Below are 25493 nucleotides of genomic sequence, written 5' to 3' on the forward strand. Positions count from 1 at the left end.
CTGACCTGCATTGCAAAGCTCTTCCAGATGCTTCTTCAAAGTGTTACGCTGACATCTCATTAAACAGCTTGGGGACCTTCCACTTTCCATACACAGCTCAGGAGGGCTGTTTGTAACTTGCAATACTAATTCAACAGCTCATAGTGTTCTTTAATTTATTTTTTTTTAATATACTGTCTCAAATCCCCACAAATTTAAAGGAGAATGGGGGCAAAGACCTCCACACATTTCGCTGGGAGGGCACTAAAGTGCTTTATCAGTGACAGAAAGTAGCATGGAAGCGAGTCCTTAGAAAAAGGGCTGCACTGATTGACCCTCCAGTGGTGAAGCTGTAACCTCTCTCTGCTGACTTTGAAGACTGTCAAGGTGCTCAGGTTTCTTAGGAACCTCCTTGTGAACCATCTGCCCCGGTCCCTGATCTGTTACTCAGGTGATAATCGAAGAGCAGCCACCCTTTGGTCAACATCTCATCATATGAGTCAGGAGGGATTTGCCTTCCTGCATCCACACCCACACCTTTTATTCGTTTGCTCAGTTGTGCATTGACAAGGTTATCATCCTGGAGCCTGGCCAGCGATTTATTGTGTGCTATCAGCCTTTTGACTTGAAAACTGGAGCAATTTTTGACACAGGCCGGCTCCAGATTCCTCAGGGAAGTCGCATTTGCCTGAGACAGTGGGTAAAACCTGCCTCTCCAGTGGTTCAGGAGTTGTGCCAGAGAAAGGGACCACCTGAGAGCAGGGGGGGTTTGGGTTTGGCTGGTTTCACTGTTGTTTTTATTATGGGCAGGATTGTCAAGGCCAACCATTACCATGCTGAGTCACCAATCCCAGGTCTGAGCAAAGGCTGAGAGATGCAAACAAAAGATGCTGGTCTGCAAGGTCAGTGGATCGAGGGGTGTTTTGTGTTTTGGAAACATAATCCAAGGTAATACAGGCAGTAGAGGCTTTAATCGTATTTATTGCAAGCTGGACCGTCCTTTTGGAGGAAGAGCCTTTGTCCAGGGAACAGCTCTGAGAGCAGGACATGAGGACCATGAGCATCCCCCTTGGGTGGGGCAAAGTGCAGCTGTCCTGCAGCTTCTTCAACCAGATGTGGGCTGGAAGGAAGCAGCAAAAATGCCTCTGGCAGCACTGAAAAGCTTTGGGTCTTTCTGACATGGTTTGGTGCAGGGTTAGCTGTTCACTTGGGGCAAGTGCTCTGCAGTCTTTGGCTTCTGGTGTCTTTAGGACAGCCCCTGGCGATGAATGAGGAAATGTGGAAGTTGCCGATCCTTAATACGAACAAAACCACTGCCAGTTGTGCTGTTGGATGGTCCCAGGACCAGATGCTGTAATGAACAATCTGCCAGGCTCTTCCTTGGAAAACTGCAGCCCTGTGCTGCCCAGGGCTGAGGTGGGGAGAACACAATCACCATGGACCCTGAGGCTGTTCATAACATCTTACTTTAACCTTTAAATTTGCTGCTGAACTATAATTGTGTCCAGAAATCTTGCCATTTGCATAGACAAAGTCTGAGATTCAGGAAAAGAAAGGGATTACTCAGTTATTGTCATGCAGTTTCACAACAGGAACCTGTTTTGATGCGTTGACTCAGTTCTGAAGGAAAACAACACTCCTTTACTCAGCTTCCCCATCCAGCAGGATGTGCCCCGAAATTTTATATGCAGGAAACCAGCACAAAGGACAAGGTAAGGTATTAAAAATTAAGTCCAGGCAGAACAATTCAGTTAGTTAAATACTCAAACAAGGAAGATGCCTAAGTGACAAGAACATGTTTGGATGTGAATGAAACCCATGAGACACGAAGAGCACATGACAGACACTAATTCACTAACACGATGGGATTTCCACCCTGCATGCCATTGCTGAGTGTCAGGGGTATTTGCAAATCTCTCTGAAAATTGAAGTTGTTGATATTTTAGAGGATGAATACATTAGGACATTAGCTACATGAATACATTAGCTCTAGGACATTATACTACTGTCAGAAACACTAGGGGTGAAGAGCTACAAACATCCTGGGCTGGGTTGTTTTCCAGAAGCAGAATGTAGTAGCACTGCAGGTGATAGCAATGTTACTTTTTATAATAGAATTATCCAGGGATATTTTTTAGCCTTTGGAAACGAGGTTTTGGTGTATTGCATGACCTAAAGAAATGCTGTGTGACTGATGTTTACACAGTTCTCATACGCAGCTCAGAGGTTTTCCAGTCTCTTTGCTAGGTAACTTGAGGATAAACGCTGCCCCACTTCATCTCCTCTGACAGCAGACACTGATTTTCACTTCCATCTGTCTCTGCTCCGGGCCAGGATGAAACAACCAACTCTGTGACAGTTGTCTGCCCCTCTGAATGAGATTTTTTTTTTTTCCCCCCCGGGGGGAAAATAGCCCTTTGTGGGAGAGGAGTGCAGCACTGCGGGCTTGAAAGGGCTTATTTCATCTGGGAGGCATGAATGGCGTTCGCAGTTCATGATCGCTGTGCTAGACCCAACAGGGACCTACTGCCACAGCAGCGGGACGTGGATGAAGGTCGGTGCGGACACAAAGCGTGGCCAGCACAATAAACCCAGGAGCTGATGCTATGGGCAGGACGTGACCCTCCCTGCTCGGGCTGACACGGAGGGAGGTAAATGCCCTGCTAACCCTTCCTCGTGTCGGTGCAGGGCGTAGCCATTCTCCTTTGCCATCTTTTTGCCTGCTCCACCGAGAATCCGAGCGGCTTCCCGTGCCCCTATGGATTTTTTTCAGCTGCGGCGGTGGCAGAACTCTTTTGGGCTCGCGTTTCTCCTGCCTCCTCCGGCTGCGGGGCGAATCCCCACCGAGCGCCCGGGGGAATTACAACAAAAATAAATCAATAAAAGGAAAAAGAAAGGAAAGAGAAGCGAGGAGCAGGACGAAAGGCCGAGGCGGGCAGCTCCCCCCGTGGGTGCTGCCGGAAGCGGCCCCGGGCCCGCCCGGCGGGGCGGCCGCTGCCAGCGCCGGGAAGGGGCGGAGGGCCCGGCGGGGCAGGGCGGCAGGTGCCGCGGGAGGATGGCGGCTGGAGACCCGGAGCAGGCGAGATACTGCGGGAGGCTCTCCTACCTGTGCCTCAAGCTGACCCTCATCACCTACTCCACCACGTTCTGGGTGAGCGGCTGCGAGCGGGGGTCCCGCAGCCCTGGCTCCGGCCTTTGGCAGGGATGGATCTCACATCTCCCCAGGCTGGCACGGCCGCCCGGCCGAGGGACGGACAGACAGGTTTTGGCGGATGGGGTGGGAAGTTTGAAGCGGTGAAAATCATCCGTGCATTAATTAAAACGCAGCTCTGCCCCGCGGGGGAGGTGGGCGAAGGGAGCCTTTGGCCTCCAGGTCGCTCCTCGGTGCTCTGGGCTTGGGCTGTGCCGAGCCCCGGCAGGGTGAGGTGAGGCCGCAGAGCTCCCGGGTGTGTGTGTGTGGGGGGGGCACTTGCTGCAGAGCTCCCGGGTGTGTGTGGGGCACTTGCTGCAGAGCTCCCGGGTGTGTGTGTGTGTGTGTGGGGGGCACTTGCTGCAGAGCTCCCGGGTGTGTGTGTGTGTGGGGGGCACTTGCTGCAGAGCTCCCGGGTGTGTGTGGGGCACTTGCTGCAGAGCTCCCGGGTGTGTGTGTGTGTGTGGGGCACTTGCTGCAGAGCTCCCGGGTGTGTGTGTGTGTGTGGGGCACTTGCTGCAGAGCTCCCGGGTGTGTGTGTGTGTGTGTGTGTGTGTGGGGCACTTGCTGCAGAGCTCCCGGGTGTGTGTGGGGCACTTGCTGCAGAGCTCCCGGGTGTGTGTGTGTGTGTGTGTGGGGCACTTGCTGCAGAGCTCCCGGGTGTGTGTGTGTGTGTGGGGCACTTGCTGCAGAGCTCCCGGGTGTGTGTGTGTGTGTGTGTGTGTGTGGGGCACTTGCTGCAGAGCTCCCGGGTGTGTGTGGGGCACTTGCTGCAGAGCTCCCGGGTGTGTGTGTGTGTGTGTGTGTGTGGGGCACTTGCTGCAGAGCTCCCGGGTATGTGTGTGTGTGTGTGTGTGTGTGTGTGTGGGGCACTTGCTGTCCCCATCCCGGTGTTTGGTAAAGCCAGGGAGTCCTGGGGGATGGGTCCAGACTATGAGCACTGACTTGTGACACGAGGTAAATGCACTGCTGGGCTGGGAGGAGCCCTTGGGGCCCTTTGCAAGGGCTCTTTGTAAGCACGGTGATTTTTAAAGGTGCTCTTTTCAGGCTCGGGGATACAGGGAAGATGCTGGCTTCAGGTGCTGCTGATGTCAGAGGTGCTCAGGCAGGGTTTTTTTTTTTCTGTTTGTCTTTTTCACTTTAAACGATGCTTAAGTTCTAGTTTGGCTGGTCTGTTTTTGTCTGACTTGGTATTTAGCAGTTGGGAATATAAGGCTTTTGCTTTGCTGCGTGGGAGAAGAGGCTCAGACCCACCAGGTTTCGATAGCGAGTGTCAGATTCAACCTATGATTCAATGAACAAAGATTGAAACTCAAAATTCTTGGGTGTAATTCAGGCTTTTTGACATCTTGGATACCTTTTGTCTGTCTTAGCAGACAAACCAAGCCTTGTGTTTAGGCTCCTGATGCTCCCTGTGTTCCTCCACGGCTATTCTACGGTCGTGAGTTTCAGAAAAGGGAAATTCAGATTTGTTGTGTTATTTTTTAACCCTTTTTTTCCCTTTGTTTTGCGGCGAAGGACCGCGCGCATTGTCTGCTCCGCGTTTTCTGTCGGTGGGATGTAAACGTTCATCTGGTGGCAGAGAAAGGGCCCTTCTGAAACCATCCTCAGAGCTCCCACGGAGCACAAAGCCCCTTTCAGGATTTTATTTACTCTTTGTAGTTGCTCGCTCTGGATTTTCAATGTTCTGCCCTCGTTTATAAGCGACAGCTTCCATTTGCTTGATGCTTTGCTCTGGGTGGGGGGAGGATGGGGGCTGGCAGAGGGGGCAGGAGCCTCAGGGAATGCCAGGGAATTGTTTTGGGATTCCCAAAATCAAAAAATTCCCAAAAAGGCTGGCACTGGGCAGCATCCTGCTGGAGCTGGGGCCGACCACGCGCCGGGCTGTGCGAGGCGTGTGGGCTTCGCTCGCGGAATTTGCTTTTATTGCAGATCTCATCAGCTGTAAATGTCACTCTTTTCAGCACTGGTATTCTTTGCTGAGTTTGTTGGCTTGGTGTTTTTTTTTTTGTTTGTTTTTCTTTATTTTTTTCTTCTTTTCCTTTAATCAGTTTAAATGGAATTCAAGCTTGGCTGTGGGAGCGTTGGCTTTGTTGAATATTGGGTGGTTTGTGATGTTCTGCTACTTTTTGGAGCTTTGGATGGCCCAAAATTGACCTAATTCAATTCCCTCCCTGCTGTTGCAGTTCTGCTACAATATTAGTGATGAAGTCCCGGATTTGAGTCCCCAGGATGGCTTTAAAGCACCAGGAACTAAATCCCAGCCTTATCCAGAGCAGAAAGGAAATTAAAGCTTTGCTGGGAGTGTCAGAGGTGATGTTTGCTACAGGCCTTGTGGTCTTCCCCGTCACCCAGGCCTTTTTTAAAAACTAGCTCTTTTCTTTTTCAGACAACTCTTTTGCTGGTGAATGGGGCTGTAATGTAATTTTCTTGCCCAGCTGAAACAAAACCCAGCATTTTCTGCTGTTCTTGAGCTTTATTTAAGAAAAAAGAACTGTAAATACAGGGTTAAGCCTTCTGCTTGTAAATAAATAAAGAAATGCTTCTCCTTTCTCTTGGGAAAGCAACTTCTCTGTGTGTGTGCAAAAGCCCCAGAGAAATCCCCTGTTGTTTGCTGGTGGATGCTCATTTAGTGTGAGTCAGGGCAGTTAATTTTCCCTGTGTACACAGCTGGAATTGCCAAACTGGGAGCTGTTGTGAAGGATGCAGGATGTCAACAATCCCTGTGAGTTCCCACCCCAGGAAGGGAGAGCACAGATCCCAGGGGAGGCTCGGGTGGGATGGCAGCTGGCTCAGCACATCTGCTTGCCATAGTTAAATGCTGCTGCTGGTGTTTGACCGTATTAAAGGTTTAAAAGGTTTTTACTAAATGCTTAAGAAAATAGAAGATAATGAAAGCAGAAATCTTGGGGGCTGTGGGAGCCCAAATGGAAGTGAAAAGGGGTGAGGATATGTGTATATAAAGATGCTGTGTGTGTTTATGTATCTTATTTTCTTAAAGTAGGAAGTATCTTGTATTTTACTCACAATTTTTAGCCAAAACCCTCCTGAAATTGAATGCTTTGATGAGAAAACCACAGTTAAGAAAAAGACATTTAAATAAAAAGTTCTGATCTTGAAACACCACTCTTCTGAGGTTCTGATAATCCCTAACAAGCTTTCATAGCTGTGGTTTATGTCCAGTGTTTTTTTCAAGGGATCTACCAGGCAAGAATTATTGTTATTAATGGCACTTCAGTGTTTGCAGGAGAATCTGGTTTTGGGGATACTCTCAATTTGGTCAGTATTAAAGTTGCTTTTTAAATAGCTTCAGTATATTTACTTTTTATGAGAATTTTCTCTCTTTAAATGACAAACTGATGGCATTCCCTACATATTGTCCTTTGGCATCGTTGTTCATTTCCATAGAAAATCAAGAACTTCCAGTAAGTTGCTATTTATTTTAAGATATCCCATAATTAAAAAAGGATTTCAACTGTTTGGCTCATAAACTCATAACTCACATCGTGTGTCTCTTCAGCCCTTTGTCCAGGATGTACTGCATCACATCCAAAATTAAGAAGTGAAATTTAGAATTAAGAAGTATAATTAAGAGTTTCCCGTAGAAATGTCGGGTCAGGAAAGGGGAGGGTTGTTTATCAGATTGCCAAAATGATTGATTTGTGTCTGGTCTCTTCCCTGACAACGTGTCTGGCTGTTGGAGTCAGCAGCAAAGTTTTTCCACTGCAATTTTTCTAATTAAATATCGTGGGCTATTTTTAATTCTAATTTTTTCAGAGTAATTCAAAGTGATTTGCTGCAGCACACCACAGTTTTAATATCAAATGATCTTGACATAACTGGTTATTTTTATTGAAGTATCTTTACCTTGTTGAATGAAATATGTCCCTTCCTATTTCACTTGTCAGCTTTATCTGGTTTGTGCTCAAGAAAGCGACAAAATTTCAATCTTGGGGGTTTTTTTGTTGTTTTTTTAAAATTTTTTAGTTTTTAATCTGGTGCCTGATGGCAGGAGGAGTGGAGGTATAGGAAATATCTGTATTTACTGAGTCTAAATAGAGTGGGAGGGGCAGATAAGCTGTTTGCAGACCAGCTCAAACCTGTGTTATGTTAGAGGCACATCCATATTTCAATACATTTATGCACACAGAGGGAAGGACAGACAGACACGCAAAGGAAACTCATTAATGCCATGGCAGTTACTCATATATGTAATAGATGTGATCTCAGATGGATAATAAATTACATTTCAGCCAGTGATGTATATTTTAATTAGCTTAACTTAGAATGTTAAAACATAATGAAATATATTTTTTGAAATGAACAAGTTTAGTTTATTTTTTTTTTCAATTCAGCTCTTTTTCCTCTTTAATCTTTGAGTTTTTGTGGTTTTTAAAATTTTTTTTAATCCAAACTTCTGCTTTGGGTGTTTCATTGTTTATAACAAATCCTGAAGTGAGCAGTGCCAGGTTCCTGTGTACTCACAACCTGTCATCTTCTGTGTTTATTTGGAGAAAGAGTAACATCCCTGCTCTCCTCTGTTTCTCTTCCAGGTGATTGGAGCCCTCGTCCTCGCCGTTGGGATTTATGCAGAAATTGAAAGACAGAAGTACAAAACTCTAGAAAGTGCCTTTCTAGCCCCAGCAATTATTTTAATACTTCTGGGCATTGTAATGTTCCTGGTATCCTTTGTGGGTGTACTGGCTTCTCTAAGAGACAATTTATGCCTTCTGCAAGCAGTAAGTGTTGGAATTTTTATTCCCAGTTTCTAAGGCTTGTTACTTTTCCTTTTCACCACCCTCTGAATACACATCCAGAGCTGTGAGTGCACTGAAAAATATTTTAACCAAGCTGCTTTATCAAAAAAATTTAATTAAATCTGAGTTTTGTGGGCTGTTGTTCCTCCCTCGGGGAGCAGCAGCACTCGGTCTTGTGATGAGGGTCTGAGCCCAGCGCTGGAGAAGCTTCCCAGCAGTTCAGGTGTTGTGGGAAATAACCAGGAATTATCCTGAGTGAGTTCCTGTGTATCCTGTGTAAACTCAGCTGCTGACCAGATGCTGGCTGCTCGTTTTTGAGGGTGCAGCTCAAGAGAGAAACCCTGGCTCAGGCAGGCTGGTGTGTCTGTCTGTCCTCCCCTGGGCAGTGGAATGTAGAGGGGAGATGGAAAAATGCGTGTCCAAACTTAAACATGGAGCTCTGGCCTTGGGGAGAAAAGCCCTGAGGGTGAAATGAAAGGGACAAGGTTTTTTTTCCTCCCTAGTGCCTCTGGAAAGGTGGATTTTAGGGAGATTCCTGGGTAACACTTTGTTTTCCCCTGCACAGAGTCACAGGCAGTTTGGGTTGGAAGGGACCTTTCAAAGGCCACCTAGTCCAGCCCCCTTGCAATGAGCAGGGGCACCTTCCACTAGAGCAGGATGCTCAAAACCCCACCCAGCCTGGCCTTGTCATGTCAGTTCAGTCTAACAACAAGCTAAACACATGGTTTGTTATGGAGGGCAAAGCCAGAAATAACCATGGATTTTGAAGTTCTACTGGAATTTTACCGAGAGCCCCTCCTTAGGCTTCTTTCCCACTGAGCGTGCTGATGTGTCAGGTGCCAGGAACATTTTCTGTTCCCATTCTGGTAGCAAACCCAGCTGGGTATTCAACAAAGCAGGTCCCTGATGCCAGCTTCCCAGGCTGATTCCAGATTTAGCAGGAGAAAAGACACCTGGCTGGTGAATTCCTGACACTGAGCACACAGAAGTGAAAGCAGCTTTCAGAGAGGAGCTGATTTAGGGATTATTTTCAGATGAGGCATCTTAAAACTTCACTCCTGACGGAGTTCATTGCTATATAGCAGACCTAAATTTGCTTAACACCTGTCTTTTTTGCCTGGAGGGTTGGATAAACATTCCAAGTACTGGCATGCTGCAGCTCTCTCACACTGCAATGGATTTCTTCACATTTTTCACATGTTTGCACACGGGGTTGTGTGTGAGTGCATTTGTGAGCACGTGTATGTACACAGGCAGATAAATGTGGGAAGCAGCACGCTAAAAGGTACCAAGCCTGCAATTTTTGCTTTGATTTAGCACTGGCAGAGTAGTAGAAGGTGGTTTGGATCATCATATGGTGTGCTGCTTTATCCACTAATTGAAAGCTAAAAGTTCTGGTTTTGTGGGAAGCATGGAAACATGAAGTGTGGTGTGGTTTGTAGCAGGCCATCAGTCTGCTTCTCTGGGATGCTCCTGTGGAAAGGAGTATCTTGGCAGGATAATTACATCTAATGGATTTGGGTCTGTTCAGAGCAAGAAAATAATGTGCTTGCCAGTTGGGCAAAACCCAGAATAATTTAAGTGAGGAAAAAAGGCTTTCTCATGACATTGGCACTTTGAACAAACCCATCATTTTATATTTTCATTTAAAATGCCATGCTGAAAGCCAAGTCTATTGGCAGTTGAATGCTAGACTTAAGGGCACTAATTGAAAGAGTAATTGGAGTTTTGTCTAATGCCTCACTTGCACTTGTTTTCCTGCAGTTCATGTACATCCTGGGCATCTGCTTGCTGATCGAGCTGACAGGTGGAGTGGTGGCCCTGATCTTCAGGAACCAGGTGAGCTGCTTGCTTCAGGTTCTGATAGGATTCAGCTCTGCTAAATAACAGCTGGTCAAGCTCCTGAGCACTCCTTGATGGAGATCTGGAGGCAGGTGCAGGCTTTTCAGGGTTCAGTGACCAAGCTGGGGCGTTGCCACCATTCCGGAGAGAAATTCCAGGTTAACGAAGATCCGGTGACTACAAATGTGCAACACAAGCAAAACAAGTTTCCAGCTCTTCGTGTCTGACAAAATGCTTTCTTCTGCTTTGCCATCTGGGTCTGACTGCTAATTTGGGAAGTTTCCAGATGGATTTGGAGACTGTTGTTTTTTTTTAGTGGCCAAAGTGTTTTGCCTCAGTTGAAGGACAGCTCTTCCCTGCCCACATCCATAAAAAATTTATATAGGAGACTCTATCATTGACAAGCTGTAACTGTGTTAGAGCCTTGATTTTTCTGCACAGAAAGCAGCAGACTGGTTTTTTTCAGTTAGAAATGCTTTGAAACATTAAAGTATTCACTATGGCAAAGATGAGATGTCTGTGCTTCCATTCATAGCAGGACAGCCACACTTAGGGAGAGGTTTCTTGTTTTTCAAGGTTAGTGGAGAAGTTTGGGTTAGTATGGGGAGAACAAGAAAAGGTTTATGGATGCTTTGGGTGGTAGCCTCTATTTAAGTCCTGTCAGTTGTGCATGTCATGCATTTTCCCCATTTCTTTCTCTACTTCCTTTTCAAATCTGTAGAGTCAAAATGAGGTTGTTGACCAGTTAGGAGGGTCCTGTATTATTTCTCATCACTGATGTGATCATCCTTTTTTGTTCTGGTTAGCTTGTAAGTGCTGCAGTTTGTAATACTGAGAAGATGAGTGGGTGTATTTCAGGTTTTCTGACCTATGAGGCTTTAAGTTTTGTCCATTTCAGCAGCTGGATTGAAAGGAAAGTTATTACATTCTGTTGTGATTAGACCCTGGTTTTGCTGTGCTGAGATTGTGCTGGATCTTAACTTAATAATAATATATTTTTTTTCTTTTATCTCATCTTCTGAACTTTAAAAACACTTTGTTGATTTAATTTATAATATGCCATGCTGAGGAGATTCCATTTTATACCTTGCCTCACTGCTGAATTTCTCAACACAACCACTATAAAACATGCAGATACACCTTTTTTTCCACTCCATGTGGAATAAAGCTCTCTATCTGGCAATTATGGACTCTTCGGAAAAATCAAATTAATAAGAAAATTCATGGAAAATAAAATTCACCGACGGTGGTGACACAGTCAGGTCTCATTGCTTGGGGCGTGGTGCAGACCACAGTGCCAAGATCCACCACCCAAACCCACTGCTCTGACATCCAGAGGGTGATGAGGGTCCCCAGTGCCAGGGATCCTCCCTGGGGATAACAGGAACATCTCTGGGGGATGCTTGGAGACTCTCAGCAGCGAGAGGTATCACACTTCCCAGCCCAGAGCCAGCAGTGAGGCTCCTTCTGCAGAGGAGAACAGATGGCTGATCCCTGCAGGGCTGTGCTAAAATTTGTTTTTAAGAAGTGCTTTGGTTTTTTTCTCTTAAAAAAAAACCAACCAAACCTTTTATTTTGTTCCCATCAGTTACACTTTTCACTTTAACCTGCTCTTGTAGTTCTGTTCCAGCCCATGTGCCCATTGTGCAACCCATGAATCTCATTTTCCTTTTGCTTTCTAGACAATCAAATTTTTGAATGATAACATCAGAAGAGGAATTGAGAATTACTACGATGATTTAGACTTCAAGAACATCATGGATTCTGTTCAAAAGCAGGTTTGGTTGGGTTTTTTAGTTGGTTTTTTTTTTTTTCCCCTTGGACTAACTCAGCAGCAGCTTTGAGATTTTCCATTGATGTGACAAGCGAGTTGTTAGTGATGAGATCTTGTGTGTCATCTCTCATGGTGTTGCTGCTGAGGTCAGGGCTCATCCAGCATTCCAGCTGGCATTTAAAGCCCTCTTAAATCACTGCAAAAAGAGGGGGCCAAAATGCAGCTTTTGCCTTGGCAGGTGCAATTCAAATGCTCACAGGCAGATCCTACAAACCTGTGGGTTTATAGTGGCCCCACAGCTGGATTCAGACAAATTCAGCCTAAATTCCACCCATGGCCTTGCACTCAGCATTTCTGCTGGCTGCTCCAAGGGATTGAGAAGCACTTTTTGTTAACAGGAGGCAGTGGATAAAGAGAAATTTGGATAAAGAGAATTTGGGCTGCCACAGCCTGGGCTGTTGTGTGGCTGCTCAAGGGCAAGCACAGAGCTTTTTAACAAGGTGGTTATTGGAAGGAAATACCAGTGGAAGAGTATTTACCTGTAATTAAAATTACAGAAACTGTGGTGAACCCAGCTGGGCATTACTTAATGGCACGTGGCCTTGACTCACAGCCTTTTTTCTTTTATGTTTTTTAATAAGGCTGGTCTGTTGAGGTGTTTGTTGGGTTATTGGAGAGTTCTGCCATGCACTTCAGAGACTGTAGAGAAAGCAAAAAGTGCTCAGAAATGTGATGTCAGGGCCCATGCAATGTCTGTGACCACGCTAAGTAATGGTTATTAAAGAAAAGGGACTTAGGAAATGATACATGTATTCTAGGACATCGTTATGGAGATGGCAGCCTGCTTTGAAAAACAAAGTTAGCATGGAAAGTCTGTCAGAAGCACGCCATCCTGAGGAAATTTTGTCATTAGACTTTATAATGCTTTAAAGTTTTCCATGCACTGCCCAAAATTATGGATACGTACAGCGACCGTACACATTAGTGGTTAAATGAGCCCCTCCTTTTCCCTTAGTTTAAATTATAAAATGAATATTTATATTAAGTCAGTGTGAACTTACAGTATTTGTTTGCCAGCTTTCAGTTCTTCTAAACTACACCCACAATGTTTTGCTGAGATTAATTTATGCCTTAGAGCAACGCTTTTGTCTTTTAGATCCAGTTGGAAATGCAGCTGTAATCCTTGAAAGAACTGCAGAGGTAGATGACAGGTCAAGATGGAGTCAGTGTAAAAACACTGTTTAATGATGTCCTGAGCTGGAAAGATTAATTTTTCAACCCAGAAAAGATGGGAGGTGGAACTTAGCACCGAGCACTTCGCTCTGGCACCTTGGGTTCAGCGAGTGACAGAGGACCCTTAGCTCTACTTTTAATTCTTTTTAATTGTGTTTATCATATGCATTCATACATGCCTTGCTGATAAAGTGACAGGATTTTTTGGTAGCTCAGGGCTTTTGAAATTGTTTTATTCTTACCTTGTTTTCTACTTGTGCAAAGAGTTTAAGGTACAAATTGTGTTTTTCCTTTTCCTTTTGGAATCATAGAACCCTTTAGGTTGGAAAGGACCTTTAAGATCATTGAGTTTTGTGTCTTTTTTTTTATTATTATTATTTTCTCTGCAGTTTAAGTGCTGTGGTGGGGAAGATTATAGAGATTGGTCCCAAAATGTGTACCACAACTGTGCAGCTCCAGGACCACTGGCCTGTGGGGTGCCCTACACTTGCTGCATCAGAAATAAGGTAAGTCCTGGAACCACTGGTGTTTGCTTAAAAAGGTACCTGACTTTAGGAAGTCTGGGGTAAGAAGTGAAGAAAAATGGGTCCTTTCCTCCTCTAATGGATCTGTGGGTCTTGACAGCTGGAAAGGGAGAAAATAATGGATTAGATGTGGTCCATTTTACTGACCCACATCCCAGCCCCAGAGGGGATGTTGGCAGCTCCACTAATCTGAATGAACCAGACATGCTTAAAATTCAGTTCTGGTGGTGTTTTCCCATGGGATTGCTTTGCTCCAGCTTTGCCAGGAAGCCTGGGACCTGCTGGCTTCTGTGGGTGGGGGTCAGAGTGATGTGCTCCAGCTGCTGTGTGAATTAAAAACCCAACAGAACGACCTTGTCATCTCCAGAATAATCCAAAAATGTGAGCAACTGATCACAGGGTCAGGCAGGTCTGCCCCAGCCTAGCCTTGAAAAGTACCTGCCTCTAAAATCCTGGAAGGGCTGGAGTCTGAACCAGTTTCTCACTCTGTGCTGAACTGGTGATAACTGGTGCTGACAGCACTAGGAGCAGGCATTGCTTTTCATGCAAATATACATTTTATTTAATTCTGTGATTCACTGCTCTTCATTTGAGGGATGCACGTAATGCTGAATCTGATAAAGAGCTATTCCTCAACTACTCTAATGCAGGCAGTCCCTGCCTCAGTGGGTTCTGGTCTCTGGTCTGAACATGAGACAGGGATGGGGTGTGAGTAGGAGCAGAACTCATGGTGGATATCCTGCTTTGGGCTGCCCTTTCAGCCTTGTGTGTGGCTGCTCAATTAAAAGAAAGGAAAAATGGATGCAATGGTGGTGTCAGTATCCTGCTAGGTGTTGTAGAAATGTGTATAATTTCGTGTTTATTACGTGTGCTCACACATTTTTGGTGTGTGGGAATGAGACTGTTTAAATCTGTGATGAGCTTTGATTTATTCTCAGAAACGAAAGCTGAGCAGTCATGCTTTGAGTCCTAGGTGTTTGGGAGCAAGAATCTGCAGCTGGATGGAGCAGAGCAACTCAGGATTTTGCCTTCAGGAAAGGGAAAGCACTGAAATAAAAACTTCTCCAGGGAAAAACAAGGAGTATATTCTCCCTGTGCTACACTGGCAGCTGGGGAGGGGTGGGATTAGGCTGCTTGTAGCCCATAAACCCAGGGCAATAAATGGAAAGGCAGGGAGAAGCCCCAGATGGAAGTGTGGCTCATCCAGGTGAGGGCTGGTGGCTCTGCAGCGGGGAGATGCTGTTGCTGTGCTCGAGGCAGGGTAACACCAGCACCGGGGCTGTGCACGGCTGCCTCGGGGAAAAAACCGACCACAAGAGGCATCAATCTCGTCTGTTTGACAAATCCTTCCAAATACAGGCTGGTTTCTGTCCTGGAAAGCTACAGATATGGTTTGTGATTACTCATTGGCTTTGTAGTCATGGAAAACTCCCGCTAATGTCGGTGCCTGGGTTCTGATCCTCTGTAAAAACCTCCAGCTAACACCAGCCAGCTCCTACTGGAGAGGGTCTAAAGGAACTATGTCTAAGTCAAATTATTTATTTAAGACTTACACTAGTGTAGCAGGTAGAAATCAGTCCCAAATGCCTGTAAACCTCTGTTCCAAATGCATTTATCTGTGCTTATGCCACGGCGTCCTGTTAGTAAATTCTGCGTTTCCAGTTCAACGAGGGGGCTGCGTTCCTTGTGGTCACGTATTTTGGGAGTGACCACGTGTCAGCTGCTCAGGCTTCAGCGGTTTTGGGAACATGAAATCTCTCACAGGCAGCACAACACGCTGCTGCCTGATACTGCTGCTGATTTCCAAGTGTATTTGTGAGCTGTGGTTGGCAGATGGGTGCCCCACACGGTTTCCCAACAGCCCTGTGGAATAGTCCGAGCTTTTTCTTCTGGGAATGTGCTGAACCTTGTTTGTCAGCCAGCTGTGTGTTCAAGGTGAGAGCCCAGCTTTTTGGGGGGCTTAAAAACTTCCCATTTTCCCTCCATGTCTTTGTCTCTATTTTCTATTTCCTTTGATGCCAGTGGGTTTTTACATGGGATGATTTTTAAATGAAGGAGAGTATTTTTCCAGGCTGGCTTTTCCAGGCTTTCAAGGTAGAACCTTGGAACCCACAAAAGGCATGACATGGCTACAGAAAATGCATTAATAATCTGTGGTGAGGGCAAGCCCTCAGTCTCTTTTAAATATACAGGTTTTAAGGTTTTATATTCAGTATATAATGGTGTTGTGTGAATATCATAATGAGCTTAATCTTGTAAGAAACCTTCAATTATGGAAGTTATTTGAAACTGAAGATATTTCTGAGCTTAAATTTGTCATTGTCTTGGCATGAAGGCTCTGTTAACCCCTGGTTTTAGTAATAAGGTGTGTTATTAAGGCTTTAAAAGGAAATCCAGCTGTGGAAACAGCTGTGTCACACAGCTCTGTGCCACCCTGGTTTTTTGGATAGAAATGGTTTCAGTGTCTTGTGACACACTGACAATACTCATTCCTCTAAAATCTAACTAAATCTGACCCTGGGGCTGCTGGGATAAAACTGGTGTTGGACTGGGAAATAAACCTGTCGTTGTTTTCACGTGAGCTGGGTGAACACAGAGTAAAAAGAATATATTTGTGATTTTCATTTCCTGCTGCAATTCATATTTCTTGTTTTCTTTTCAGACAGACATTATCAACACTATGTGTGGATACAAAACCATTGACCAAGAGGTAACGTAGCCAGTGACCACCCTGTCATGGCAGAGGGTGCTGCTTCTCTGTGGTTTTTTTTTTTGTTGATCTGTTACAAAAGTGTTTTTTCTGTGTGCTGGTTTTTTAATCTGCCAGGAAGTTAAATTGGCAATTTAAATGGTTCTTTTTTCCTGGAATAATTTTCATATATGAGGAAAAACTAATCTTGTTTGATTTTTGTTTCTTCCCTTCTTTGCATTTTCTAGGATTCCTTGTTTGTTGACAACTTCCCCAAGCTAATTGCACAATTAACCCTCAAAAAGCTGCTTTCAAAATCTGAAGCAGTGCCTCGAGCTGGGGAAAGCTTTTAGTACTTAAAAGCTAGAGTTTCTCACTGAGTAAAATTGGCATTGATAAAAGCCAGCTTAGCTAAGTATTTTATATCCCAGGAGTGGGTGTTTTATTTTAAAGCCTGTGATAGTATTTCTGGAAGAGCAGTGGGACTTCCCTGGTCCAGGAGTGGGATGGGGCCTCCTCCTTCTGCCTTTCCTTTCGGGAACAGCCCCAGTGACTCCAGAGGAGAAGCTGCCAGCTCAAGGCAGTAATTGCAGAGTGATTAAGAAGGGAAATCAGTAATTGGATGTGTCCTGAGTTCTCCACTCCCGGCTTTGGAGCGCTGGGATGAGGCAGGGCGGGGGCTGGTCTGGAAAAGCTCCTCTCCCCAGCTCATTTAAGGCACTTGGAGCACAATGCCGGCCTCGGTTGTTGGTTTTTGGGATTACAGGTTACCTTTAAATACAATTTGTCTCCATTTAGATTCATTGATTTGTGGCTTAATCACCTGAAGGCCCCAGGGAGCACTTCAGCATCTGCTTAACTTCATTCATCCACTTAGGACCCTCTGCAGCCTCAAGTGCTTTCTAAATTATGGGCTGGGGGTCACAGAGCAGCACAGCTTGCAGGACTGAATCCAAAATCCTCTTGTTCCTATCCTCTTTTGGGGTCTTTTTGCAAAGCACTTGCTCCTCAATTTGTATTTTTCCACTGCTGGATTTTCAGCATGGAAGCGTTGAAAAAGAGGAGAGGCTTCTCTGCTTTACAAGTGGTCTTGAATGAGATTTGGATGCATTTCTTATTGAAAAATAGCTGCAACCAGCAGGTTTAAGACAAGGAAATTATTATTATTATTATTATTATTATTATTATTATTATTATTATTATTATTATTATTATTATTATTATTATTATTGTTGTTGTTGTTGTTGTTGTTTGTTGTTGTTATTTTATTATTATTGTTGCTGTTATTATTGTTATTGTTTTACTATTATTATTAGTTGTTATTATTGTTGTTATTGTATTACTATTATTATTATTATTATTATTATTATTATTATTATTATTATTATTATTATTATTATTATTATTATTCCTCACTCAGGTGTGGAATAACTTTTGCAAAACAATTTGTTGAGGTGAGGAGCAGCTTCACAGCAGATTGGAAGAGTTACTGCTGAGCTCTTTGCTAAAACTCCGTGGGTTTATAGAGGTGGGAAGGCAAACCAAGCCTGCCTGGCTGAGTTTTGGGGTTGCCTCATGTGTCACAGCCCACTGGAGCTGCCTGCTGAGCCCTGGCTCTGGTGTTTTGCAGCGCCTGAGCGTTCAGAACGTTATCTACGTCCGAGGGTGCACCAATGCTGTGCTCATTTGGTTTTTGGACAACTACAGCATCATGGCTGGCGTGCTGCTCGGCATATTGCTGCCCCAGGTAAGAGAGGGACGCTGTGCTCCTGACAGGATTTGTTGGTGTGGGAAATCTCCTTCCACTGCAATCATCGTTTTCTTTTGGAATTTAGTGTAGCTGACGAGCTGAGGTGGCACTGAGGTAATTTAGGAGCATCGCTGTGTAGGGTTTGCTAATTCGCTTTTGCTTGGGGGGGGTTTGTTTTTTGGGGTTTTTTTTGAGGGGGGGGTCCTCCCTTAGCTGTGACAACTCTCCAGTGGGATAAGCTGCCTTGTTTTGGCAGTTCCTGGGGGTGCTGCTGTCCCTGCTGTACATCACCCGTGTGGAGGACATCATCACGGAGCACAAGCTGAGCGAGAGCCTGTTCGGAGACGCGCGCCACAGAGCCGCCCCCGAGTTTGCCGGAGCCGGCTGCTGCATGTGTTACCCAGGGTGACTTGGGGAACCCAAAACGCAGCTGAAACCAGGCAAACCCAGCAGCTTTGGTCCCTGCTGGCTGCTGCAGACTGTGGGGGTGGTGAAGCAGCCGGTTCCGGTGACCTGGGATGCATCGGAGCGGCCCCACGCTGCCGACGGGACCGGAGGGTGCATTAAACCCCCTGTGGATCTGTGGATCATTAAATCTCCTGTGGATCTGTGATCTGTGGATCATTAAATCTCCTGTGGATCATTAAATCTCCTTCTGAGTGATTGCTGAGTGATGAGGCAGCCAGAAATGAACCGGAGCAGATTTGAACGTCGATTTCTAGGAAGCGTCTTTGCGTCCCGGGGTGTTGTATTTAAGTTTTTTGTCCTCTTTGTCTTTGTTTTCTCACTGCTTCCTGAGAGATTTCTTACTGATCCACAGGGTGAATGTGGAACATGTGTTTGATAACGGGGTTTTATGCTAATCATGATGAATTTACTGACAATAATGGATGTGATGCTGATCGCTTTCATTGCTCAGTCTTCTGTGCCTTTTAATAACGGGGCAAATGCCAATGTCAGATCAGTCAGGTAATGCTTGATCTATTTTTTAATGCTGTTTGTTACTGTCTGGCTTTTGTATAAACTTAGAGGATGTTTGAGTCTTGGATGTACAGTATTTTTCCCCCCTTTAGTAAATTAACTAGGTGATTTAAGACTTTATATTTTTTTGGAGTTCTGTATTTCAAGATGTTTCTAAAATTTACTGTCAAAATAAAAACAATGAGTTGTTTTTCTTAAAATAAAGCACGTGGGTTTTGTGTTAAATTACTTTTATTTTCTCATGTGAGTTAAGGCTGTCCCTCCAATGCTGAATCAAAAGGTAGAAGTGGCAGGAGCTGTGATTCTGGCTTGGGTGCTGCCTGCCTGGGGTTTTGGAGAGTCACTGAACATCTGTGCCTCCCTTGCTTCTCTTAGTCCACCAAGAGCTCTGGGGGTTTTTGTTGGAGTTCCTTTGTCCTGAGCATTTCTCTGCAGTCTCTCCAGCCCCAGCCAGGCCTGCAGGCAAAATGCAAAACCTAATTATCATGTTTCAATTAAATCAAAGTCAGGATGAGAATAAAGCAGGTTTATATCCTGAATGGAAATCTCTGCTTTTCAGAACACTCCACTGAGGAAAAACAGGGCAACATCTGATATTATTTCCTCCTTGCTGCTTTTTGTTGCTGTTTTTTTTCAAAAACATTTTTTTTTCCTTGTCCTGGACATTTTTTTCTGCTTTCTTCAAAAACTCAGCATTCTCTGCTTAACTCTCTGCCTTCACCAAGGATTTCTGAGCAAACTTCATGCATTTCCAGGAGCCAAAAAAGGACTCATGCAGTTCTTCAGTGTTCCTGGTGGTTTCTAGGGAGAGAAATCCTGCTCCAGCCTACACAGCACACTCTAGGGTTGGGCCCTGCACATGGCTACCACTTTTTTAATTGCTCCTTGTCACCTCAGTTTTCCTGGTCTCTTTCTTGAATAACGTGTTGTGGTAAGTTAAGAAGCAAGGTGTGTTTTAAGGGTGGATTTGTGTGCCAGGAGAGGAAGGGGGAGCTGGGGGAGGATGGGGAAACTGAAGTTGGTTTGTAGCAGAGACTGGGCTGGGAAGGTGGGAATGAAAAAGGGAATGACAAAAGTAATTTTTTTTTTTCTTTTTCTAATAATAGTGCCTTTTAAATGTGGGGGTGGTGTGAAATACGAGCTAGCCCAGAAACAGGGAGGTGGCAGAAGCAAGGTTAAACTTCAGGTGGTTTAAATGAAATGGGGAGAGTATTTTGGGATACAGGAGAGCAGTTATCCCTTAAGAAGGAAATCTGTGGGCTGTGCTGAATTCTCAGCCATCCCCGAGGTCATTCACAGTGTTTGGGTGGGAGAGATGTCAACCTGATAACCACAAAGTAAACCCTGTGTGATTTTGTTTAATAAATGATTGATTCAAAAGCTATTGACCCTTCCCATTCCCTAGGATCTGAGGGAATTGGCTCTTGGCTTCATGGTGACTGGAGGGAGGGATGATGCCTATTGGGAGGTGGCTGCAGGAGAGAGATGCAGCAATTCTCTGCTCAGCTGCCTTCTCCAGAGAGCTGATGGGAAAATTGTCTTCAGATGGGAGAAGAATGCTGATCTAATTTAATCCCAGTCCTCCTGGCAGGAGCAGCCACAGCTGGGCTGCTCCTCACAGATGCATCCTTTAACCTGATCGAAGAAAATTCTCCTTGGCTGCTCCTTAAAAGACTGAGACAACACCACAAATTCCCAGAACTGTGGATTATTCTGTGCGTGTGATTTCAAAGCGCTCTGACAAGTGTGAGCTGCCCTCCATCACCATTCAGAAAAAGAGATTTATCTCTCTGTTCCATGAGGGCACAGCCTTGGCACACCAACCTGGGCGAGCCTGGCTGGAGCATCGTGTGAAGTCCCTGCTGTGTCTGCTGCTTGGTGAAAACCTTGAATTTAGCGCAGATCCGGAGGAGAAACGCCGAGCAGATCTCCCTCTGCTGGTGTGGACACGCCACACACCGCAGGGCACTAATTACATACTGATTAATTACTAAATTGGGAATTAAATCGCTGTGTCCACACGGCACCGGGGGTTTCTTCAGTGGCCCTTTCCCCTGAAGCTTCTTTTTGCAGGCACAGCTTCCAAAGAAAGCCCTGTATAGCTCCACAGGGATTGTCATCTGTTCCTGAGGCAGCTGCTGGTTACAGCTTCACCTTCATTCCTCAGAGGTGAAATCAGCTGATTTCCCCCTGACAGGGAAAAATAATCAGTGTGAAAACTATTTAGCTAAAAGTTGTAGTTTTTTTTCTCTTTTTCTTCACTAGGGCTTCCCAGCGTTCACCACTTTTCTGGTTTTTCCAAGGTTCCTGTGCGGGTTCAGGAATTGGTTTTTGGGAAGAAATGATGTGCTGGGTGTTGGACTGCAGAGGGCAGGTGCTCACCGGGATCCTGTGGGCTGTGCCGGGCCAGGGAGATCACCTCGAGCACAGGAGCACCAGGGACATCACCTCGAGCACAGGAGCACCAGGGACATCACCTCGAGCACAGGAACACCAGGACATCACCTCGAGCACAGGAGCACCAGGGAGATCACCTCGAGCACGGGATCACCAGGGACATCACCTCGAGCACAGGATCACCAGGGACATCACCTCGGGCACAGGAACACCAGGGACATCACCTCGAGCACAGGAACACCAGGGACATCACCTCGAGCACAGGATCACCAGGGACATCACCTCGGGCACAGGAACACCAGGGACATCACCTCGAGCACAGGAACACCAGGGACATCACCTCGAGCACAGGAACACCAGGGACATCACCTCGAGCACAGGAACACCAGGGAGATCACCTCGAGCACGGGATCACCAGGGACATCACCTCGAGCACAGGAACACCAGGACATCACCTCGAGCACAGGAACACCAGGGAGATCACCTCGAGCACAGGAACACCAGGGACATCACCTTGAGCACAGGAGCACCAGGGACATCACCTCGAGCACAGGAGCACCAGGGACATCACCTCGAGCACAGGAACACCAGGGACATCACCTCGAGCACAGGAGCACCAGGGACATCACCTTGAGCACAGGAGCACCAGGGACATCACCTCGAGCACAGGAGCACCAGGGACATCACCTTGAGCACAGGAGCACCAGGGACATCACCTCGAGCACAGGAACACCAGGACATCACCTCGAGCACAGGAGCACCGGGGAGCTGCTTTGGCTTTGCATCCTCACTCAATGTCTGTGCCTCGGGGGGAGAGGGCAGCATCTTCATCTGTGGTGGGAGAGCAGCGCTGCTGTCTCAAAAATCACATTCACTGCATCGGGCTGCCCAAAACTGACAGGGCTCCATCTGCTTGTGCACTCGGGATGGAAATTCTGCTTGGCTTTGGATTCAGCTGCTGGCCTGAAGTCTGTCTCTGCAGCTCGAAGGGATAAGATTTTGCCCCGCAGCAGCGTTCAGAGCCCTGGGCAAAGGCAGCTGTTAAATGCCCTGAGGAAAGTGGGAATCCCGTGTGTTCCCAGCCTGCTCCTTTGAAGGAGGACCTTTTCTTTTTTTCCTGTGGGAAGTTTTGTCCTTGATGAAGCGCTGAAAGAGAAGAGAGGAGCCTGACTTGCCTGGGATGTGCACACCAGGACAAAGCCGCATCCTTTTGGGCATTCGGGTGCTGGTTTTCTGATCCCAGCCCCATCTCAGTGCTTGGACATTCCTTGTGGGTCAGCACCAGGGCTTCTGGGATGGGAGGTTTTGCCTGGGCAAGCAGAAGGAGCTCCTGGCACCAGTGTTCCCAGTGTTCCCAGTGCTCCCAGTACACTCAGGGGCTCTGTGCTGGGACCCGCTCAGGGCTGGAGCAAAGCAGAGCAGCCCTGCCTCCTCCAGCTTGAGGTCACATCTTCCCGAGTGAAAATAAACATAGAATCCTGGGGGGAAACCTGCTGGCTGAAGGGCAGGAGCCAGGGGGAATGGAGCCCTCTGAGGCTCCTGGAGCTCCATGCAGGCCCTGGCAAAGCTGCTGCGGGGTATTGGTTCTTGGAGAAGTCTGTGTGCAGGGCTTTGAGGTTTCTGTGGGTTTTTATTCAAACATTGCTGGGTTTTTCTGGGACAGCTGCCTCTCCCCCTCTTTCCCAGCGGGGTTTTGTGCTCTCTCTGGGCCCTGTGCAGCACTTCATTGGGAAGTGAAAATTCACAGGGCCTCGTGCTGGTTGCTGGGAAAGGTGGAGCAGAGGTGCAAGCTGTGCCTGGAGCTTGGCTGGGTGAGTCCAGCCCTCTGGAAAAATGGCCAAATCCATGGCAGAAGGGGAGGAGATGCAGGTAGGGAACTTCTGTGTGAGTTCCAAAAGCCTTGTCCCTCCTGATCACAAGAGTACAGAGCCTGCAGGAAATGTCCCTCAACCCAAGGCAGGTCCATCCCCTGGTGGTCTCCAGCTTCCCATCACTTGATATTTCCTAAAATAGTTTTAGTTCTCAAGGAAAGGGAGGAGAAATATCCGAGCTCCATCTCGGGGCTCAGCTGTTAGCTTCTTTCCACAAAAAAATGCATTTGTGCCTCTGAAAGCGCCTGATGCACCCGAGGGAATGCTGAGGTCTCTGAGGAGCTGTCCTGGCCCAGCACACGTGTGGGGTCAGCCCACAGCCCCATCCCAGGAACGGGGGGGATGCTTGAGCCTCCCGTGAGGCCAGCAGTGGGAGGAGAGGCTGTCAGCAGCACCCCTGTCACCCCTGATCCTTCCATCCCAAGCCTGGAACCTTCTGAGAGGGGCAGGATGTGGCCCTGCCACCCCCAGCCCGGCGACAGCAGCAGCGGCACGCCAGCCCCCCACCCCAATTATTGCTGACATTGAAAAGCAAGGAGGAGAGCTGTGAAGAGGGTCATTTTAGTGGCTCTTTCTCTCTTCTTTTTTTATTTTTCCAACCCCCCCCCCCCCCCAAGAAGGAAGTTAGAAAAGCAGAGCCCTCAAAGCCGCATTGAAAGGGTGACAGAGACGGGATAATGCGTAAGACCGAGGGAAGGAATCTCAGAGCACTCGCCACGGTGTTTTAATGATCTGTTAACAATTGCCCCTTTCAGGGGAGAACATATGGTAGATGGTTTGCTTTTAAAATAAAAAAAAAAAAAAAAAAAAGGACAAAAAAAAGAAAAAAGAAATTACTTCAGAAACTTAAATGATGGTGGAAAATGGTGGGGATTGCTGTGAAGAGCTGGGGGAGGGAGGCGAAGCCCCCCGGACTGAGGGATGTCAGATGATGAGAGGACGGCAGATAATGCATCCCTGAGCAGCGGGGCTTTGCTGGAGTCCGAGACCCCAAAAAACGCTGCGGGGAACCGGGGCTGGATGGCTGACAGCGAAGGAGAACCATGAGGGTGCCGATAAAAGCCAGGAAGATGCCGGGACCCTTTAGGACATGAGCTGGACCTGAGCAGGGCAGGTCCTGCTCCCCTCCCCGCAGCTGGGGCAGATGGTGACAAAATGCTCTGGCAGCACGCAGGTGGCTTCGAGGTGTCCCCGCTGTTACCTGCCTTGAGATCCTCGCCTCCCTCCCACCGCAACCTGTTGGCACCAGCTTAAATTGTGGCTCACCAAAAAATCACACACACACAGGCCGGCGGTAACCTGCCTTGGAGAGCTGGGCTGCAGCTAAACTGCTGCATTGCCACTGCGGTTTGTGTGAATTATTATTATTATTATTATTATTATTATTATTATTATTATTATTATTATTATTATTATTATTATTATTATTATTATTATTATTATTATTATTATATTATTATAGTAATATTTATAAATATTTATAAATATATTTTATATAATATTCATAAAATAAAATTTTATTTTATTATAATGATTATTATAATTATTCTACTTATCAACATTATTAATTTTTATTTTTAGTATCATTTTTATATATAATAATATATTATATTAATAATAATACTATTAATAATATTATATATTATTAATTTTTTTTTAATTTGTTGCAAATACATGATTTTTTTATCGAGATCCAGGAGTCAGGCTCAGCTTCACAGAGGTCCTGCCGTGGGCTAGCAGGAGGGGCTGTGCTGCTCGTGGGCTCCCCAGGTTTGTTATTCACCTGGACTTGGGGGAGCAGATGGTCCCATCTGGATATAAAATCTTCTACTCAGCCCTGCAGCGGTGCAGGACAGGAGAAGGCTCCAATTCAGAGGAGTCTGGCAGATGGAGCCCAGTGCTGGATGAAGGGTTGGGAGAGGGGTACCAGCAAGGGGTGGGTGCAGATGGGCAGGAAAGGCTGGGGAAAGCTGTGGTGGGACAGGATGTAGCAGAAGAAGGATGTAAAGATGTGGGGAAGGGAGCAAGGGAATGGCAAAACCAGAGCAGAGGAAGGGGTGATGCTTCCCGAGGCTGCGAGGAGAAGAGCCCGTGCTGGCACAGGGCTGCACCAGGGTCATGCACCAGGAGTGTGGGGACTACAAGTGCATTAAACCCTGTGGGTCAGTCATCACAGCGCTGCAGGGTGCCAGCTGTGGGTGGCATGGCCAGTGGGAAAACATCCACGCCACACGTTTGAGTCGCATCCCTGCTGGCAGCGGGGGTTTGGCTCGAGCAGTGAGCCCTGCACCACACCGAGCACTTCTCTCGGTGGTGGCAGCGACCTGGCACCAAATTCAGTCGGCAAAGAAAGGGTTAAAATCCCCCCATCTCGCTCTGTCTCGCTTTGAGGGCTTTGAAGAAGATCTGTAGAGGGGTGAGTGGTGTGTGAGTCCATCAGGGCATCTCTGAGCTTTCTTTCCAGACTGGGCAGGGAATTTCCTTCAAAACTCCTGGTTTTTGGCAA

At 46.5% G+C, this 25493-nt stretch overlaps 2 protein-coding genes across 3 annotated transcripts; both read left to right on the forward strand.

Moving 5' to 3' along the window:
* The first annotated feature begins 2968 nt into the window (after nt 1–2968).
* TSPAN15 (tetraspanin 15) lies at nt 2969–18923 on the forward strand. 2 transcript variants are annotated; one of them, XM_086900187.1, is made up of 9 exons: nt 3007–3130; nt 5356–5482; nt 7723–7908; nt 9691–9765; nt 11451–11546; nt 13165–13281; nt 15962–16009; nt 17619–17735; nt 17995–18923. In XM_086900187.1, exons 2-9 carry the CDS (start codon nt 5402–5404, stop codon nt 18145–18147), a joined length of 873 nt encoding a protein of 290 aa, XP_086756313.1. In that variant the 5' UTR covers nt 3007–3130; nt 5356–5401; the 3' UTR covers nt 18148–18923. The 2 variants fall into 2 exon arrangements, with proteins under 2 accessions (XP_086756312.1, XP_086756313.1); XM_086900186.1 differs by lacking the exon at nt 5356–5482 and having other exon boundaries at nt 2969–3130.
* LOC147651994 (uncharacterized) lies at nt 18625–23820 on the forward strand. Its single transcript, XM_086901387.1, has 3 exons — nt 18625–18693; nt 20393–20659; nt 20985–23820. The coding sequence occupies exons 1-3, from the start codon at nt 18625–18627 to the stop codon at nt 22209–22211; spliced, it is 1563 nt and encodes a 520-aa protein (XP_086757513.1). The 3' UTR covers nt 22212–23820.
* The last annotated feature ends 1673 nt before the right edge of the window (nt 23821–25493 follow it).

This window comes from Cyanistes caeruleus, chromosome 8, assembly GCF_971803275.1.
Source record: "Cyanistes caeruleus chromosome 8, bCyaCae1.hap1.1, whole genome shotgun sequence".
NCBI classification, from domain to species: Eukaryota; Metazoa; Chordata; class Aves; order Passeriformes; family Paridae; genus Cyanistes; species Cyanistes caeruleus.

Bases quoted from the DNA above. Each gene is read 5' to 3' on its own strand.
- TSPAN15 (XM_086900186.1), top strand. From the start codon at position 3,035: ATGGCGGCTGGAGACCCGGAGCAGGCGAGATACTGCGGGAGGCTCTCC. The intron at 7,909-9,690 runs GTAAGTGTTGGA...GTTTTCCTGCAG, and splicing joins ATTTATGCCTTCTGCAAGCA to TTCATGTACATCCTGGGCAT. The intron at 17,736-17,994 runs GTAAGAGAGGGA...TTGTTTTGGCAG, and splicing joins TCGGCATATTGCTGCCCCAG to TTCCTGGGGGTGCTGCTGTC.
- LOC147651994 (XM_086901387.1), top strand. From the start codon at position 18,625: ATGGATGTGATGCTGATCGCTTTCATTGCTCAGTCTTCTGTGCCTTTT. The intron at 18,694-20,392 runs GTCAGATCAGTC...GCTCCTTAAAAG, and splicing joins ATAACGGGGCAAATGCCAAT to ACTGAGACAACACCACAAAT. The intron at 20,660-20,984 runs GTGTGGACACGC...TTTCTTCACTAG, and splicing joins GAGCAGATCTCCCTCTGCTG to GGCTTCCCAGCGTTCACCAC.